Genomic DNA, 19,752 nt, shown 5'->3' with positions numbered 1-19,752 from the left:
TCCAAAGATTGTCACCCATACAAGAAGTCCGGAAACCCATCGCCATTTTGAACAAAAAAAAAATCCCTGATGCACTATAATTGCAAAGAACATCAACTTTCGGATGCAATGTCATGCCAAAATTTATCAGAAATACGCGTTGAACTTCAAAGACCGGTTTCTAGTGGGACCCTTTGCTTCTACAAACTCTCAATTGTAGGACCCACAAAAAAACATTGCCATTGGCCCTCCTTTTGCTTGATTAGTCACAGACAGTCAACACGTTATTTTTTATGATGATAGAAACATTATATTTTAATGTTGCCATTTTCACACAGTAAAATGTTACAACGTCGTGAATTTTTTTTTATAGAGAGCAATATGCAATGAATTATGTACTTGTGTAATAATGTACATGGATCAATTTTTAAAAAAATTAACGACAATATTTAGGTATAAGGTGAAGCGTCATATTTTTGTACCATATCCTATCGACAGACAAGTGGACATGACCGAGAAAAAAAAAACAGAGACGGTGACAAAGGACAAAATGGACAACAATCAGACACACAAAGACACAACCTAGAAAAACACAAACTGGTATGAGACGAGGGCATACATCTAGATTCATAAATTATAACTAGTTATTCGAATAAACGTAGAAAAACACAAACTGGTATGAGACGAGGGCATACATCTAGATTCATAAATTATAACTAGTTATTCGAATAAACGTAGAAAAACACAAACTGGTATGAGACGAGGGCATACATCTTGATTCATAAATCACAACTGATTATTCGAATAATAATTGAGTAGATGAGATCTTGGTTTTTCAACAATGACAGAGAAGGAGGGTGATGATATTAAGAAGTCATCTAGACTATTGCAGTATGATGTACCACGTTGAATAACGTTATTTTAAGCTACATTTTGTTGTTCTGCTAAACTGGACATATACATTTCTCCTACTAGTGTTAGTCATTGAATTGTAAGAGTCTCAAATTCGCAAATAAAGGACGGGTATGATCACGATAATCAGCATGAGATATTAATCGGACCGCTCGCTTCTGTAACATGAGCAGTTTGTTGCATTTGGATGGCAAACCATCCCAAGTCAAAATTGAATAATTAAGATATGGCAAAATAAACGAATTGTACAAAGTTAGTTAGATTCTACTGTAGAGGTAATATTTTAAACGATTAATTATGCCATCATGTTTTGATATTTTTGTCACTATAATCAATATGTTTCCTCCAAGCGAGATTCTCGTCAGTAGTTATGCCCAAGAATTGTGTGCCTTTTACTTGACATTTGATTTGAATCGTTTAAAATTAAGGGAACAGATTGAGTGTATTTATAATGATGCGCACGAAAAATCATACAGTTCGATTTCAAAAATTAATGTAAAGTTTGTTAGCTAAGAGCCAGGTACTAATTATTTTTAATTCAACAGTATTCCACATTTTCTGCCATGACCTTGTATTTGTGTTAACACCGTGACTGGTCAAGTTCCATCAACAGACAGAACATGTATCTGGTAGGTGCAGCTGGCATAACATTCATATACAGTCAAGATATGGCTATCAAATTGAGAAGGGGGTCTCAACTGTTAAGAAAGTGTCCCTTGATTGATTTTGGCTGCTGTACTGTTTCGTGAATTCAAAAGCCCCAGCAGTCAGGTGGCTTGTAGTGGAATCGTTACCGACTTGTCCAAAGCAACAAACTTGGCATGTATACTATATGGAGCATACAAAGCATCTTTAGAAAGGGTGACAAAATCTGAACACTGTTTTGGAAGGGTACCATATCTAATTTGCAATATAAATCGAAATTGGCAGCTGCGCCATACATTTATGCACCCTTTTTTGTGTTTAAATAACATCACTCCCACGCAAAAATTCCATCTTATGAGTATGTTTCTGTTGTTGCAAATTTTCAAAAAGTATGTTTTGAGGTTTCTACTTGCATATTCTTACCAACAAAACATGTTCTAAAACAACTAAGTGACTGGAAAATTATGAAGTCATATGGAAGTTTATGAAGACATAGAGCACGTCTCCCTTGCTCCGACTTGGACACCTCTGACGGGACGTCCGCTAACAGACATCAATGGATCTTGTCGGTCCCCGTAAATTACTGTCGAGTAATTCCAGTTCCAAAACTGAGTCCGACACAGCACAGTGAGTCGGTAAGTTTCTCGGTTTTGACTATGTGTATACCACGTTCATGTATATAACACTCGAAGTAGTGCTAAGGGAAATGTGTTTGTCCAATTTAAAAGAACGTCAATGTAAAAAAAAAAACAGTGTGATTTATCAAGGCACCTTGTACTGGAATAGTTTAGATGATTCTCCTAAACTGTTACCCTCACTATCTGTCTTTGTCAAAAATTTAAAAACTCATTTTATCGAATCATATTCATAAATTGAAATGTTATATGTGCATTAATATTTAGGCCTTGTCTCACACACTTGTCCTATCTGTCTCCCGTTGTGTTTTGTCTGTCCCTTGTTACAGTACTTTGGTTGTACGTCTGTCCATAGGTAAGGGCACAAAAGCGTCTGCTTACCTGTCATATATATTACTACTGACCTTTCTTAAAGGGAATATACAACATTTGCAAACATCGAAAAATAAAACTACCAAGTTTTTGCGAAATACCTTAATAGGTTGTTGGTAAATGACAGTCTAAAGCATCCTGTAAAATTATGGCACCTGGTATACTGTCATTTTCAAGAAAAATTGTATTTTTGTGTCAATTTCCAACGCTGATCGGCCGATCAGCGTTGGAAACAACTGGCTTTTTTTCAAATACTGGCCCCAATTGACCATTGCACTTGTTTGCAATCGATTACAAACCTATGAACGGGTACGAGCCAGCTAGACTGGTTCCCTGACCTTACAATTCCCCAATGTATGTAAACTGCTCTGTTTCTTCTTATATGGAGTCAGGGAACCAGACTACAGGAAAATGATCGTTTTTCTTGGTTTTTATAGCATTTTCGAACCAAAAACCTCCAAAAAGTCAGTGTAACTATATTTGCTTTATATTTCCAACCCCCCAATTCCATCCATTTCTGAAAATTACAGCAAAAGCAAATGATGTATATTCCCTTTAATTTATACATGATTGTACATAATTGTAATGAATGACATCATTGAAATAAATGTTTCCAAACCAAGTCTGAAAAACTGATGGTCAAAGGGCAGTGGGGAGTGTTGTGTGCATTCCTGTCATAGCCCCAGTTGTCAGAAAGGTGTGTCACTAACACCGTTCCTACTACAGTGTAATAACATTGGGTTAAAATTATTTGAAAGTGTTTATTTTTTTTTTTTTGTATCTGAGATGATTTTTGTTCGTTTTACTTTTACATTGACTTTTTAGTTTTTCTCCAATGTTTTAAATGGTGATTTGAAGCAATGATTTAAATGGTATTATTTATATTAAACAACCTTGATTTTTCGATTGCTATTGTGTGAAATAAACAATAATATCAACCTTGAGTACAATACAAATGGTATCAATATGTGCAAACTTTAAATGATTATATTTTGTAGATTTGTATTAAGTATAATTTAATTTAGTGATATTAATCTTAACACAAGCATTTAAATGTCCGGTTTCTATTACGTACACTTGATGTAGAGAAGTAGGCCTACTACTGATTTGAATAATTGAAATTATTCACATTCAAAACATGTGCAAATTTAAACATTTGAAAAGTTTCCTGCATGTCAACATTTCAACTAAAATACTAATTCTACAAAAAATCTACGGCAAGCAAGTTTAAAGTAATTATTTCAGTACCTATACGGTCAACCTTGCCATTCATTCTTAAGGTAAAATTCGACACTTTTCTGCATCTTAACTTCTTCACACATTTTCACCTTTCATCGGGTAAGACTCGTCATCAGTAGTGTTCGGTGCACGTTCTGCCTTGTAAGTTTTGTTGAGATTCTTCCTTTCACAACCCTGCATTAAGTGAGAGCAAATACACAAGATACCAAGCTTCTTATATACAACATATCAATCTTTTTGCAAAAATAAGAGTAGCTGCGGTGACTTAACGTATGGGTTAATATATAATATAAACAAATATTGTAAAATTGAGAAAAAAAATGTTTCCTTATTTGGAGCCGCCTGATATCCAACAAGAACCAGATGTTAACCCCATACTCATTCCTTAACGGTAAAATAAAAATAAAAAAATAAATTAAATCATAATACACACGATCATCAGGTTCCACTTCTACTTTCTGGAGTAAGCCCAGTGGTACCTAGCTAACATAATTGTAATACTTTATTGTGTATTTTGTAAGTCCAATTCATTTTGCACATACAAAACAAGGATTTATGTGTACTTGTACTATAACTAGAATTTACATAAACTGAGTTCGAATGTCAACTGTGCTAAATACTTACAAGCCGGATAGATATGAAAGCGAAAATTAAAGCGGCGACCGTTACAACAATCAAACCAGCAATTAATCCAGGGGGCCGGGAGAGTCGTGATACTATTTCAACCAAAACCACCGTACTTTCTGAAAGAGTAAAAAGGCACTGATATACATTATCTGATTTGATTAAAATCAGACTTGTTTTAAGTAATCTCTGCATTACTTCAATTGGAATTGGACTGGGTTCAATTGATAGCTGATTTGTTTCAACTGATATGTGACTTGATAAGATTGGTACCTGACTTGATTCAATTGTTATCTGACTTGATTCCATTGATATATTTGACGTGATTCAATTGATGTGTGACTTGATTCCATTGATATATCTGACTTGATTCAATTGATATCTGACTTGATTCTATTAATATGTGATTTACTTCATCGATAAATGACGCAATTAGTCTACATCTAACTTGCTTCAGTTATTTATGATTTGATACGATTGACTTAATGACTTGCGTCTATTGATATCTGACTTGACTTAATTGAAATCCGAGACATACTTCAATTGGTATCTGACTTGATGCAATGGATTTCTGACTTACGTCATCGATATCTGACTTGTTTCATCGATATCTGTCTCGATTCAGGTGATATCTTGCTTGCTTCAATAGATATCTTAACTTGATTTAATTGATATCTTACTTGATTCAATATATCCGACCCACTTCTAATGATATGAGACTTGATTCAATTAATATCTGATTGGTTCAACTGATATGTGACTTTATTCAACCGATCGATTTTCTTTTTTGAATTTCGGCTTCTTGTTCACTCAAAAAGGCCTTCAAATACTCAATACGAATTCACAATTTATTTTTTTTTACTCTACTAAGTTCATTTAACGTCATATTAATTGTTATCTTTTGTGTCATTTCCAATTAAAACCGGGTCCAATTTCAACAGCTGATTTTGTGCTAACAAAGCCTCTATTTCATAGAGACTTTAAGCAGTAAGCGCAGTAAAACCGCGCTTAAAACCGGTGGAAGAAAGTTGCTTAAGGGAGTGACGTAACAAGCACAACAGTAGTGTGTTAGGGGTAAATCGGTATTAGTTTGAAGATTTTGTGAGGGGGATTAAGGATCAAGTTGAGGATTAAGTTCTATTTATAAATATAATAAATGCTTAGAAGGTTTAACATAGACGGCTGCGATGACATCACTTATCCTATAAATCCTAATAAATGTGGACGTATTAACGATTTATATTTCTTTTACCATAATGGCTTCTGCATTTTCTGTGCCGCTTGTATTCTTTGTTCAATCACAGGATAAAAACAAAGATACGCGCGACGTCTGCACACGACTCCAAACAAAAGACGAAGTGAAGGAAATAGATCGGATTCAGAGAGGTAACTACATGTATTCTATTTTTTTCTTATTTACCAAAGGCACATCTAGAGGTTACTTTAAACATTACAATAGTCTGTCTTAAACTAGGCCCCACTAGTCTTTAATCATCACTGTCTTCCTCTACCGGCAATGGGGTAATAGGGAGACTTTCCCATAGACTTGTGCACAAAAATTTTCAAAATTAAATGTGTCCTTACCCGATATTCCCTGGTCCTTTTTCCACGAATTTCGGTATTTTTACTAATTAGACCACGAGCAACAAATATATTAACCCAATTGCGACAACAAAATGTTGCGCCAATAGGGAGACACTTTTAAGCCCGTGTCTCCCTACTGCCGAATTTTCTACTTTTTAAATTTTGTTCATTTTTTATTCGTGATCTTCCACAATACCTTGATGAGTATCATTACCTGTCAGATGTAGGTAACTTGAAAAAAAATCCCTTTTTTCTTGGCTTGATCTTCACCCACACCACGTTGACGTACTTTTCTTATTTGTCACTCCACATTTCATCAGTCGCTTTTAGTTTCAAGATCATAGTCAACTGCATTCAGTTTAGATTCCGCTTCAGCATTTGTATTTTCTGCATGTCTCCGTATGTTATCTCCGTCCAAAACGTTTGTCACACTGGTGACAAGCATGGGGTTTCACAACAGGAAAAACGTTTATGTCGAATCTTAGAAAATTAATCTCTAAATGACAAGAAACGCATGATATCGTTTAATATAATGTGGGAAGCCATTTTGCGTAAACCTCCGGTCTTTGTACTCATTCACTCATTTCGTTGCCCATTTTACTCATTCGCTCATTCCGTTGCTCATTTGACTCATTTTACTCATTTCGATGCTTATATTAATCATTTACCAATTTTCGTTGCTCATTTTACTCATTCCGCTGCTCATTTTATTCATTTCGCTGCTCATTTTACTCAATTACTCATTTCATTGCTTATTTTACCCACTTCGCCTCTCCTTTTATTCATTTACTCATTTCGCTGCTCATTTTACTCAATTACTCATTTCGCTGCTCATTTTGCTCATTCATCCATTTCGCTGCTCATTTTACTTGTTAAGTCATTTACTGCAAACGCGTGTAAATGAGCAACGAAATGAGTAAAATGAGCAGCGCAATGAGTTAGATGAGCAACGAAATGAGTAAATAAGTAAAATGAGTAAAATGAGCAGCGAAATGAGTAAAATGAGCAATGACATGAGTAAATGAGTAAAATGGCCAACGAAATGAGTGAATGAGCACATAAACCAGAGGTATGCGCAAAATGAATAGTTGCATATATTGAACGACAAGCTGATTTACCCGATCATAGATCAGGTAGGGCGTAGTGTTGGGGATGAAATTGTGGAAAGTTAAATTTAACTGGGGGATATAGTTGAGTAGACATGCAGTTAAAGGAAAGCAATTTCTGTGTTGCGATCCTATGCAAATTCTGACCAATCAAATCATTTTCGAGTTTGGAGACATTGAATCAGGTATTCTGAGCAACTTGTGAAAAAAGTGTGCGGGTGTGTGTGTGAGGGGGGAACCAAACAATGTCCCCCGCTTCAAAATGTGTGTGTAGGGGGGGGGGGGGGTCCACCGATTGACACCCATAATAATTTAGTTACGTCGATTCAAGTCGATTCAAGGGGCGGCAAGCAAAGCATAGGAATGAATAGGGGCACTTGGTGGCCACGCACAATGGAGAACGGGGATTCCTGTGCAAAAACGCAGTCACGAAATTTCGTATCCTTCAGGGATTAAACTTCAAATATTCAACTTGAACGTTTTTCCTGTGGTGAAATCCCATGCTTGTCACCAGTGTGACAGAAGTTTTTGATGGATATATACACTACGGAGGCATGTAGAAACTACACATGCCGAAGCGGAATCTAAACTGAATGAAGTTGACGATGATCTTAAAACTGAAACTATTCGGTCTGAAAATTCTGACGTGGATAATTCTGAGGATTCGGAAATAGAAAACCGTGGAACTGAATCTACGCGGGATGAGGACGACTATTTCGAGGATGGCGATTTTGAATCCGAAGGAAGAAAAAGAAAAATTATTGGATGAAAATGAGTCTAGTTCTGAATTGGAAGACAATGCTACATATCAAGATTGGTTGGAAGATGCAAACAACGATTGAGGAAATGTAGAGTGACAAATATGAAAAGTACGTCAACCGGGGTATGGGTGAAGAACAAGACAAAAAATAAAATGGAAGCCTAGAAACCAAGAAAAAGAAAAGTTGCCTACATCTGAAGGGTGATGAAACTCATTAATGTATAGTGGAATATCTAGAAGAAAAAAATGAACAAAGGCATGAGAGTAAACAAAGCCCTAAACAGAGTAATACCTAAACACTGGACAAAATTGTACGGACTGTTCCAACAAGATGAAGTGAGAGATGAATAGGAACACGGTGATGTTAAAAGACTAGTGGGGCCTAGTTCAAGACAGACTATTGCAATGTTTAAAGTAACCTATAAATGAGCCTTTGGTAGATACGAAAAAATTATATAGAATACATGTAGTTACCTCTCTGAATCCGATCTATTTCCTTCACTTCGTCTTTTGTTTGGAGTCGTGTGCAGACGCCGCGCGTATCCTTGTTTTTACCCTGCGCGCGTGAGCGCGCGTCTTGGGACTTTTATTTTGCTTGCCTCTAATGTGTTTATTTATTGTAAAAATAGTGTGATTGAACCAAAAAACACATGGCACAGAAATAAAGAAGCCATTGTGGCCAAAAAAAATATATAAATCGTTGTCATTGCCAAATGTATCGTCTATGCCGTCATATAGGATAAGTGACGTCATCGCTGCCGTCTTTATTAAATATTTTAAGAGTTTATTATATCTATGAATAGATTGCTAACAATAACGCGGATGTACCTCGACGGTGAGGAGAAGGAGAACACGCGCCGCGCCAAACTTGGAACTCCTTTGGCATGCACAGACACCGCCAACGCCGCCGCCTTTATTAAATCTTATTAAATCTAATTAAATCTAATTATATCTATAAAGAGAACTTGATCCTCCATCCTCCTCACAAAATCCTCAAACAATAACTGATTGGCCCCTCACCTACTTCTCACAACTTTTCATGTACGCATCCTTCAGCAGATCCACACCGTGAAATAATGCTTCAGCTGAGCATGATTTTCTGCCATAGTTTAAGTTATATAATTGCTTAGCAGCACTTTGAAATCGGACCCATATTTCAACATTAGCCTGGCAACATTGAATGAACAGGGCCCAATTTCATTGCGCCAAGTAACAGCCACTGTTTTGCTAACAGATCCCTTGCCTATTTCATGGCGACCGTAAGTAGCAAGCACAGCAAAAACACGCATATCGGGCTTTTAATTGTCACGTCCCAATTCCATAGAGCTGTTTAACATTTAGCGGTAAAAAGTGCTAACTATTGCAGAAAACAATGTTGCTGCTATATGCACTATTTCATGGCGTGGACGTGCTAATGCATGAAGATGTCTATTGTTACGTCACTGATTTTAAGCAACTGTTTCCTCCTGGTTTTAAATTGCACTAACATGTCAGTTCTACCTACCTGGCTTGTCGGACTGAACTTCATCATAGGTTGCCGTTGTGGGCAGAATTTTGGTGATGCGTACTATCATGCGTGCGTCTCTGCCTACAACACCACCCAACGCATCACACGCATATACTTCGTTGTCGTCGATTGCCGCCACTTGGACAGATGCTGACGTTGAATAGGTATTGTTCCTCAACGACGACCCTGATTGATAGAGTTCAAATCCATCAATACATTTTGATAGATTTTGGAATTGACCAACCTACTTGAAAAAAAAGGTATTCTAAGGCCAAAAAAAATAAGTCTCCGGTTTCTGGTATGGAGCTTTTCCAAAAAGTGGTGCGGCGACGCGGCTTTTTTTTCTTTTTTTTACCTGACTTTTTTGCTTCAAATGTCGGCTGATGACTGCAAATGGTGCCCGACTAAACTTAGTGCAAATATATGGGAGTCCAGAGAGGCCACATAAGGCTTATTCTCGATCATAACCATATCTAAAAACACGTTAAAATTGTGCAGTAGCAGGATTCCAGTCAAACCAGTGAGTTTGGCGGTTTTGAGACATCATCTTTCATTGAGCGACGCGCGCGCATACCAGAAACCGGAGACTTCTTTTTTTTTTGGCCTAATGTAAAAGGAAAGAAAAGTCGTCAGTCAAAAAGGAGGAAGTTGCTGACTTTGAAAAGCCAGTTGAGCAAAGATTTTCAATGTGCTTTTATTTTGGTTAAACAAGTTCATGAAATCACATTCTATGCCAGCACAATACAGCAAGCCATGAGTGACCATTCGTGTTTCCGCACGTCTTGGAAACACGGGCGGTCAGTTAAAAGGAAAGATTTGCGTTCATCCCAAAAGTAACCAACTGAGTTATTTTCAAAAGGTTCAGGTGAATTAAAGATCACACTGGTACTAAATGCCCCGTGAAATAAGTTCCTTCTGGCTTGCTGCGCGGTCATTTAGAACCAATCAGGAACTGATTTTCAACGATCTGCCAGTGAATAGAAGTTGTGTTTCGTTATCAAAATATTGTGCATGGATTTTCACTTTTTCTTCGAAAAGTGGAACATCCATTCAGCTGTAATTTAAAAGAAAAAATGTTCAAAATGTTACCTGTTAACAGGTTAGCGTTTGAGCATTTTTGAATTTTGAGTGGTGTTATTATTGGAAATAAACATACAAATCTGCATGAAAAGCAAATAATCGTTTTTTTTTTTTTTTAAAGCATCGAACTATCAACATATGACTAAGGCACTTTATCAACATCATGAAACAGGTGAAATAATGACAAAATATCAATCCCAAAATTATGATCTGTGTGAGGCGTCGTTTTGAAGGGACCGTACAATTGGCACACAGCCCAGACAAATGTATACAAACGCCTGCACACAATGCGATATGCGGTGAACGAGCAAAAATCATCTCTTTCCGCCTGCACACCAAGTGTGAGTACCGTGTTGATAGATTTGTGCTTAAAACCAACATTTGAGTTTCATATGAGCGAAATTTGTATTTTCTGTACATTCTAATTTATATAATGCAAGTTCTCTGCTACCGCTGGTCTAGATTTTAGTTTATTTCTTGTTGACAAAAGGAGTGATTTGGGGGTGAATTCGTCATCGTAATCTCAAAGTTTTATTTCACCTTGTAAGTGTTGATTTATTGCAATACGACTGTTCCATGCCAGGTGCAATTTGGAAGGCTTAGTTCACAACACAGCCGTACACTGGCCAGGCGTTAGGGAAAACTTAGGGCACTGGTATTTAACTTTAATAAGGCATTGTCAACTTAGTACGGAAGTACTAAGTACGGAACTTCAGGAGTACACTTTAGGAAAACAAACTGGCAATTATGTTACAATTTATAGAGATCCTAGAAATTGAATCTTATATGCTTTTTGTTACACTTTTGTGAGCTTAAATTGTGATTCAGGTGTTACAATCCAGACCTACTGTAATTACATTTGTTAACAGGTTCTGTAACAAGTTAACGAGACCAGGCACGATTTGACTCCTGTTTTGATTTTTTCTGTTTGTCTTGATTGCCCTGGGTGTCCTTAAACATAATCATTTGAACGGACCTCTTTAATGGCGTACCCGCTAAAGTTTTATATATTGTATTTACTTTCTGCCTTCAACCTCGTGATACAAAGATTGTGTGCATTGTATCGAGATACCATACAAAAAGGTACGTTACATTTCCTTTTGAGGCCAATGGCTAGTAACACGGAAAACCAGGATTGAAGCACATTTCATTTCGTCACAATCGAGACGATTCGTTTTATTTACCACATTTGCTCGTCTACATTGCAAAAAAATGATGTCTTTAACTTAACATCTGGGCAAATGCGTTTTGCGCGGCGGATCCGTAACGGACCCGCCTCTTCATCGATGTCTTCCCTCGCTCCTTCCATGACTTGACGAGAGTAACTCTCTTAAACGGATTGCGCTCACATACCTTCCAGCGCCGAATTGAGATATGTTCTTAGATTTGATTAAGTTCCGTAAAATGCACGCAAGGTTGTAAATAGAGTGGTTCACTTATGATGATCGTTAGCTTAAGCATAAACGTTGGCTTACGCAAACTTCGCAAACAATGCGCGGAACTGTTGGTACGAGTTCAACATGATCGATTATCTGCGAGATAGCTTGAGTCTGTCTGGGTGTTTCTGCGAAATGTTCGAATAAAGTGTTTCCATAATTTTGTCTGCGTTTTACACTTTGGATCTCGTTGGCATTGGTCTCTGCGTTTCTTACCTCGATATGGATACTAGGCTTTAGTTGCAGTTACGCGTGCATAAGTGATTGAAACAAAAATTAAACAAATTGTTCCTTTCGAGGAGCATATCAGGAGATAGGAGGGGCACAGCCAAAGTATCGCAGGAATGAGCTACGAGAGAGAAGGCTGTTTACCAGTATAGGGCGGTAGAACTACAGATCTGACTGTTGAGGAAGCGTTGAGTTCCGTCAGCCCGCCCAAAAACAAACGGATCCATCTCAATTCCACGGCAGGTTTGACCTGCTCCATGACGCATGTTAGGTTATGCACCTTGCTGTCGTGTCGTGCTCTCACCTCGCACTTGCCTTCGTCGTGAATGTCTTGAATGCAGCCGATGACAGTAGGATATGGAAGCTTTGGGGAGACTGTTGGAAGAGAGAGTTGGAAAGAAAACAGTTCATGTGGTCGCCCTTATTGCTACCGGTGCTCCCATTAGTTTGATGATTGTATTGTGGCTGGCTTCAAAAACATCTGCCTGCCTCGCACCATTTAATCGAAAAGCCATGTTTGATGAGCGCTAAAACGGCTAATTATTCAGACTTAGACATTACAGGGTTTAATAACCCTCTGTACTAATTACCTCACTCAATGTGTACCGCAGTGCATTGCGGGACTGAGTGGGGGTCGCTGCACCGCGATCGCTATAGAAAGACATAGTATTGTGTATTTGGGTCTGATTTATCAGTTGTTTCGGTATATACAACGACACAGCTTTTTTTTTCTTTATTTTTTTTTTTTTTGCTTTTCCGTTTGAAAGCGGAAAAGCATTGTTTTGATTTTTTTTTTTGGGGGGGGGGGGGGCCTTTTCCACATAGTTGCGGAAAAGCCTTTCTTTTTTCTCAAAGTTGCAGAAAACTCGTAAAACCGCCTGCAATTTTCTGGGCAAAAAGTGCCGTGTGCAAAACTTGACGCCCTGTGATGTGGTCATTTGCATAAAAAAAGCCAGCATGGAAAACACGTGATCAGTCTAGTGCCTGAGCGACTGTTTTGCTGAACATGCAGTAACTGTTTATTGGTTTGTTTTGTAATGGATCGACAATGTACATTTGGTAATGGTACAAGTACAATAATGGTGGAGCTTGCAGAAGAGCACGAAAATGTCGCTGTGTTAATTGTAACCCAGAGTTAGTCACCTGTAAGAAATACTCTACATTAAGTACCTTAGCCAAGAAGAACCCACTATTTTCATCCCTCTCCCCCCAACCTTCAAAAAAAAACTACACACGTCAGTGTTTACTCTGGGTATTTTTGTGTGTGGACAAAAGGATTATACTATAGCGATCTCAATTTGAATTCCTAAATTGGATCAGGGGATGACTCATGTTGATAACAATAGGATTTGCTAATTAACTCTTGCAAGTATTCACCAGCAGCCTTAGCCCTGTACATGACATGCATGAGCCTGAGGAGTGTATACAACAAACAAATGTATCGTAGATTGGAAGAGAAGTATGGCCGCATCAATTGCTATGGCCATTCTTCAGTCCGTCATCAGTGCAACACGTACTGAGCTCGACGAATGCTTACCGCCGCCGCGCGCCATTTATCAAAACTTTCCACCAGTAGCGTACGTTCCGTACCTACGTACGTACACAACAAAACGCATGGCCGAACGCATTTTGACATTTCACGTAAAGCCCCTGTCACACTTTCGCGTATCCTAATTCCTTATGATTTCCTTATCAAAATTTTTCAATACGCAGCCGTACGCTCAAAACGTCGACATGTTTTGATCACTTTGACTTATGTGCGACGCACATCTAGCGTACAAGTAACGAATTCAGCGCATCCATTGCGTATGAGATTCGTATGAGTTGCGTATGCAGTGCACAACATTATTTTTCGGGCTGCGAATAGGTCAGTATGCAGTGCGCATGCTGAGCGTATTCCGGACGCACCCGACTTATGCCGACCGCATGCCTGACGCTATACGTCGGCATTCGCTAAGATTTTGTTCAGCGTGCGTTGTATCTGCGCTGCAAGTACGCTATTTATACGTCCAATATAGGCGGCTCATCATGCTGACGGGGTGCGTGCCGGGAGGTCAGCGTATTACTGCGTATGAACCGCTAATCCCCCACGAACACATAGCGTACTCGTACCGTGCTCGACCGATGCGGGACCGATGCATCGGTCACATTTAAGATGCGCTTTTCCCCATATGGTTTGTACACGTTTTAAACGATCCACTTTGGCAGTTTCATAAATCCGATCGACGTTAGACTAAACTGGGCAGGGTCAGTGTACGCCTCAGTTTGAACCAAGATAATATCCTTAATACACTTTCAAAACATTTCATAATTGACGATGTGGGAGCAATTCTTTAATCATTCGCAACTGTAGGTTTTGGGGTTTTTTGGAATCGGTAAAACAGTTAAGGTTTTCCTAATTTTGGGAATATTGTTGAAGCCCAGAGACCACTGAAACAGTCTATGAAATACAGAAGTCAGTTCTTTATGGTAGGATTTCGTGATTCTCGCTTAACATTTCTTTGTCGTGTACGTGAACTCGCTTGACCTTTACTTCTGGGGCTACCAGAAGGTCAAAGTTAGGTAAACTCAAAATGAAAACTTTAGCCTGACATCAAAACAAAGCAACGTTTATTTCAAACGCTTCAGGGTATGATCACAAAACCTTGTGTGAACTTAAACCATGCTACGATGTTATAAATTATATTACCTCATCATGACGTCATCAGGTATCAAATTACAAGCGATTTGAAGGCAAATTTTGACAAAATAGTTTGTGTTATATCTTTTGTACTCAATAGAGTATCGTGTTCGTTTTTTCGTAAGGTTGTAGACTATACAATTTCTGAGGAGCAACAATAAGACGATGATAATAAGCAACAATAAGACGATAACGAAATACTTAGTGAAACTAGTTAACTTTTAGCTACAGTCCATGCATGAGGCACAGTTATGCGTCCGAATGATCACGTAGTGAACTCGTATTTACGAGTTGTTTCGTACCAGTGTGCATACATTCTCGTATTCAACAGTGGCTTTTGTAGTTTTAGCAAATGCACACATTTGGAGGACTTTTATCCTTCAAGATATGCAATTCGTGTTCTTCCAAAAACTGAAAAGGATATGGGAGTTGCCTAGATACACTACACACTACAGATCAAACAGCATCATATCTTTGCCTTGTTGCGCGCGCACAAAAAAAAACACTACAGTGCGCGTACGCTGTGTCCCGTCCAAGGAGCCTTCAAAAGAGGTAAAAACGCGCCCTCTTTTGTTGGCGGACGGAGCCCATACCTAGAGGTTAATTTGCCCATATTTTTTTATTTAAGTCGGGCGCCGCGCAGATCACGATCTCTATTATACTGACTAGTATAATAAAGATCAGTGAATGCCTGTGTAGTTTTAAGTAGGACCCCTAGCGGTCCATGTGTTTATAATGTGTGTGGTCTGTGGGCCCTCAAAAGTGGTAAAAAACACGCCCTCTTCGTTGGCGCACGGAGCCCATATGTCTTCTGTTTACTGGTTTCATATCTCTATTTTGAAAAGGGGGAATTCCTGAGGTAACGGAAACATTTAAAGTACAAATCATTATTATCACACACTTACCCTTATCACAAACTTCAACCTTCCCTTTAGCAATCATTTTCAAATCCGGTTTCACTTGGAAGAAATAGGTGCCCGCGTCGGAGGCGGCAACGTTCTTAATGACGAGATTGAACTCGCTGTCGATATCATAGATGCCCTCTGGGATTCCGTTTTGGGGAGCTACTGTTCTTTTGGAGTTCGAAATCAACAGGGATGTACTGCTTATTGAGCCATCATACCAATACATCGCGACTACGTCTTCTGGCGATATTACTTGAGGTTTATCGAGAAAACCTGCCCATGGAACTGTCCCGTGGTGGCCTCGTTCTAGGAATACAGTTCTATCCTTAATTGCAAGTACGAATCCACCTGATACAAATGAACGACCAATATACTATGATTAAATCAACATGAAACAAAAGACATTTCACCAGCACTGAGTATAAAAACTTTTTATTGAACTGTTTGTATGTGTTTGCTAAAACCCAATTTAGTCTGAAACAATATATTCAGAAAATATACCACAAGCTAAATAATATCCAAACATAATTTGTCTCAATGCGAACCAAGATTTGCTCTCATGCGTGTGCATGACGCAGTATAAATGCTGGAGAAAGACGATTTTAGTAGTTCAAGAAATGCGGTGCAATGATTACTTAGCCTTTGGTCAAGTAAACTTGATAAATACGTGCAAACCGCATACCACGTGGTCCTATTGGTCCCTTGGGTCAGGGGGGCACTTTACCCCCTGACGAATTTTTTTCACAATCTTTTTTTTTTCCAGCAAAACTTGCCGGAAATGTTTATAGACTGCTTCTGACATTAATTCCACCAAAGAAAACGCGCTTAACAACCATTACAATGCACCGTGATAATATCCATATAATATGTAGTATGCATACTAATGGTCAGTTTTGAGAAGCGCCCCCATTTCTACATTTCGGTGCGGATGTGCGTTCCCCCCCCCCCCCCCCGACATCAAAAGCTGGATGCGCTGCTGGCGCGCATGCAATAGCGTTAGGGAGTGTCAGTTCGTGAAAACAAAAATTGACGCGTTTTGGGAGAGTGCGCGCACACATTGCGCATGCGTGCGCGCACTCTCCAAAAACACGTCAATTTTCCTGTTCACGAACTGACACTCCCTAACGCCATTGCATGCGCGCACTCTCCGAAAACACGTACATTTTTGTGTGCAGGATCACTTTGTGGTTACAAAAAATACCAGAATTGACCAATTTCTTGAAAATTCATAAGTAAAATTTTAGATGATTTCAGCAATCTTACCTTCTTCATGTTAAACTTAATGATACAAACTGCTAATATGTGCAAAAAAAGAATTTGAATTTTTAAAAATTGTGTACACATGTGATGCAGAGGGTGTCAGTTCGTGGTGTCGGATACGATTTTCATAACGGGTATATTTGTATCATGGACAACACTCCTTTATAGTTGCACTTGTTATCCAGCCACCCTCCCCAGGCTTCGGTAATTATTGGTAGCCTAATAAGATTAAAAAATAAACAATTCACGACTTGACATGATCAAAGCAGCTATATTACTGTCCGCAAAATGAATTTATAATGTGTGATTACTTACAGCACAGTAACAGGGATACCAATCGCATTCTGACGTCAGTTTGCCGTCTCTATTATGGAAGTAGAAATGCAAATGTCATACTCAATTAATTTGTTAAAGTTTTTCACATTTTCGGTTGAATATTTGATTTTCATCTTCCTCTGAACTTTATACAAAATTCAAATAATAGTGGCGCGGCATAGGGACAGAAATGTTCATTTTGTTATAAAAGCGTGAAATTTGGCATGTGAGGTCTTCATACCAAGACAAAAACAAAATCAGATATGAGCGATGTTGAGTTGCTCGTCTTCGTTATTGTAACGATGATGGACGCGATGAACTCTGGAGGTGGCGGGTTGCCATCCAGAATGGAATTCATGACTGGAAGCGTTAGACTGGCTATTGGCAGCAGCCTTGTGACATCAGAGGGTAATAAGCCATTTGCGTGTTAAATTTGAATAAAATCTGGAACGCTGACTTAATACAATGCTTTGCACGTTTTAACCTAGCATTCTCCCGACCAAAGAGACTGTTACTATATCACGTGATTCGGGGCAAGCCTTATGCTAGCAACCCCCAGCTCCGGCATGGTCTGGTGTCTTTGTGCCATTCTCACCCATTGTGAACGATGTATTGGTGCTGAGCGTCTCTTACGTAACTATGCAAGAGCTTGCCCCGAATCATGTGATTAGCAACAGTGTCTTTTGTCTGGAGAATTCACAGTTAAAATGTGCCAAGCATTCTCAGCAAGTCATTGTACCAGACGTTTTTCAAATGTAATTCCAAAGGGTATAGGTTACACGCAAATGGCTTATTGTCAGGAACCCTTGCTTTGCTGCATAGTATGGTAATTGTGCCGATATCAATGGCAGGTGCATGGCCAATTTGTTGTATGGTAATGGTTCCAAAATGACTGGTGAATGAGGGGCGTTGAGCAAGGCACAAAAGTGGTTGTGGACTTTGGAAAGTCGATCTTCGATAGAGTCAGCTACTTCACGTGCTGGTGGGCTTGCATCTTTAATGTCATCAGACTGGGAGCCAAGGCGGTAAATGCTTTGCGTACGGTAACCGGTTACAGGCTCCACGCACGCAAAATATCGCTGCAATGCGTGTAGTCAGGTTTTTGTTTTTTAGTTTTTTAATTGCCGCGACGTATGTCATACCAGCTTTATATGGGCTAGATGCAAAAGTCAAAGAGGCCAAAATGATGTTACTGTGTAAAATGTATCATTTGTTTCGTGTATTTTTTTTATAAAAAAAAAGAAGAAAAAGGAGGCGGCTTCCAAAACGTTTTTTTTTTATTTGCACTAACATTTCACAAGTGACTAAGACAAGATAAGTTTGCGGTAGCACCATGTGAATAATTCTCCTTTCTGAGTATGTATGATTCTGAAAAGAACCGGAGGGACTCAACGTTTTGAACAGTATGCTCTGCACGTCGTCAGGAGAAGGAGGGATTCCGACGATGATGCGATGTTATAATTTTTCACAAGTGACTTCGACATTCTGCCACATGCAAGTAGATTGGACCAAATGGCATTTTTATAAACTCATAATATCATAAACCATCATAGTTTATCTTTATACAAAAAAGTGATGTTTTAAATCCTGCCAGATCGCGCATCAATATATATTGAAGTAATCTGTCCAATAAGGCCTACACTAATACGTCTGGGTTTTCCCAAAGTGGTCTAAAGTCCACACTCAAGTGTTTTGTTTGGTCCGCCGTGATGCAAAAGTCCACAAAGTTGACAAATCAATGGGTGACTTGTTTCCTTATCAAATGACGCGATTTCAAGTGTTTACAAGTGTTATTCTTCGCTCTTCATCTATTCTATGCAAATTAATTCACCTTTGAGCATAGTGTACACATCGTTTGCTAGAGTTACTCCAATAAACTTGCAAAATGTTTGATGAAAATTTGAAATGTAACCTAGAAACTGTATAAGTGTCTATATTCCAACCCTGTGGCACCATGGAATGTTGGCAGAAAAGCAAACATTCCTCGACTCAAGGGCATCAATAACACAACACCTGAAGAGCAATCATTTCACAGGTGTGTGTTGTGCCCACTGCACATACCCAACCCCAACGCTCAGTTTAAAGCATTCAGGATAAACAAAAAGCAGGATAAACACAAACACAGAAAATTAAATTGACACAATTTTAAGTAAGAATGTGTACCTAGTCAGTGAAAACTATCGTTGACAAGGGCGAAACGCAATGTAAAAAGAAAATCAGATTATCGATATGAGACTCTTTACAAAATGTTTTATTTATTGACAAGTAGCGCAGAATCAGTGCCAACACTTCGTGACAAAAGAGATATGTCCATCCTGTACTCGAAGACAAAAGAATTCAGATATGGAGGCATTTCATATCTGACCCATGGCGACCTTTAAGGGGTCAATGACTTTTGAATACTCTTTTTATAACTATCGTTCTTGAAAATATCACTTTCCTATGAGGCCAAAAAAAATAGTCGGTCTCTGGTCAGACCGAAGTT

The 19,752-nt window shown here is 38.6% G+C and overlaps 1 protein-coding gene across 1 annotated transcript; it reads right to left on the bottom strand.

Annotated features, from left to right (window-relative positions):
- Nucleotides 1-3,857: 3,857 nt before the first annotated feature.
- On the bottom strand, nt 3,858-15,918 carry LOC119725460. Its single transcript, XM_038196868.1, has 5 exons — nt 15,693-15,918; nt 12,252-12,482; nt 9,361-9,549; nt 4,407-4,525; nt 3,858-3,956 (listed from the first exon to the last, which is right to left on the bottom strand). The coding sequence occupies exons 1-5, from the start codon at nt 15,916-15,918 to the stop codon at nt 3,858-3,860; spliced, it is 864 nt and encodes a 287-aa protein (XP_038052796.1).
- Nucleotides 15,919-19,752: the final 3,834 nt, after the last annotated feature.

Source organism: Patiria miniata, unplaced genomic scaffold (genome assembly GCF_015706575.1).
Source record: "Patiria miniata isolate m_02_andy unplaced genomic scaffold, ASM1570657v1 HiC_scaffold_19, whole genome shotgun sequence".
NCBI classification, from domain to species: Eukaryota; Metazoa; Echinodermata; class Asteroidea; order Valvatida; family Asterinidae; genus Patiria; species Patiria miniata.
Note: the sequence above shows the minus strand (reverse complement) of the source record. Positions and strands in the feature narration are given on the sequence as shown.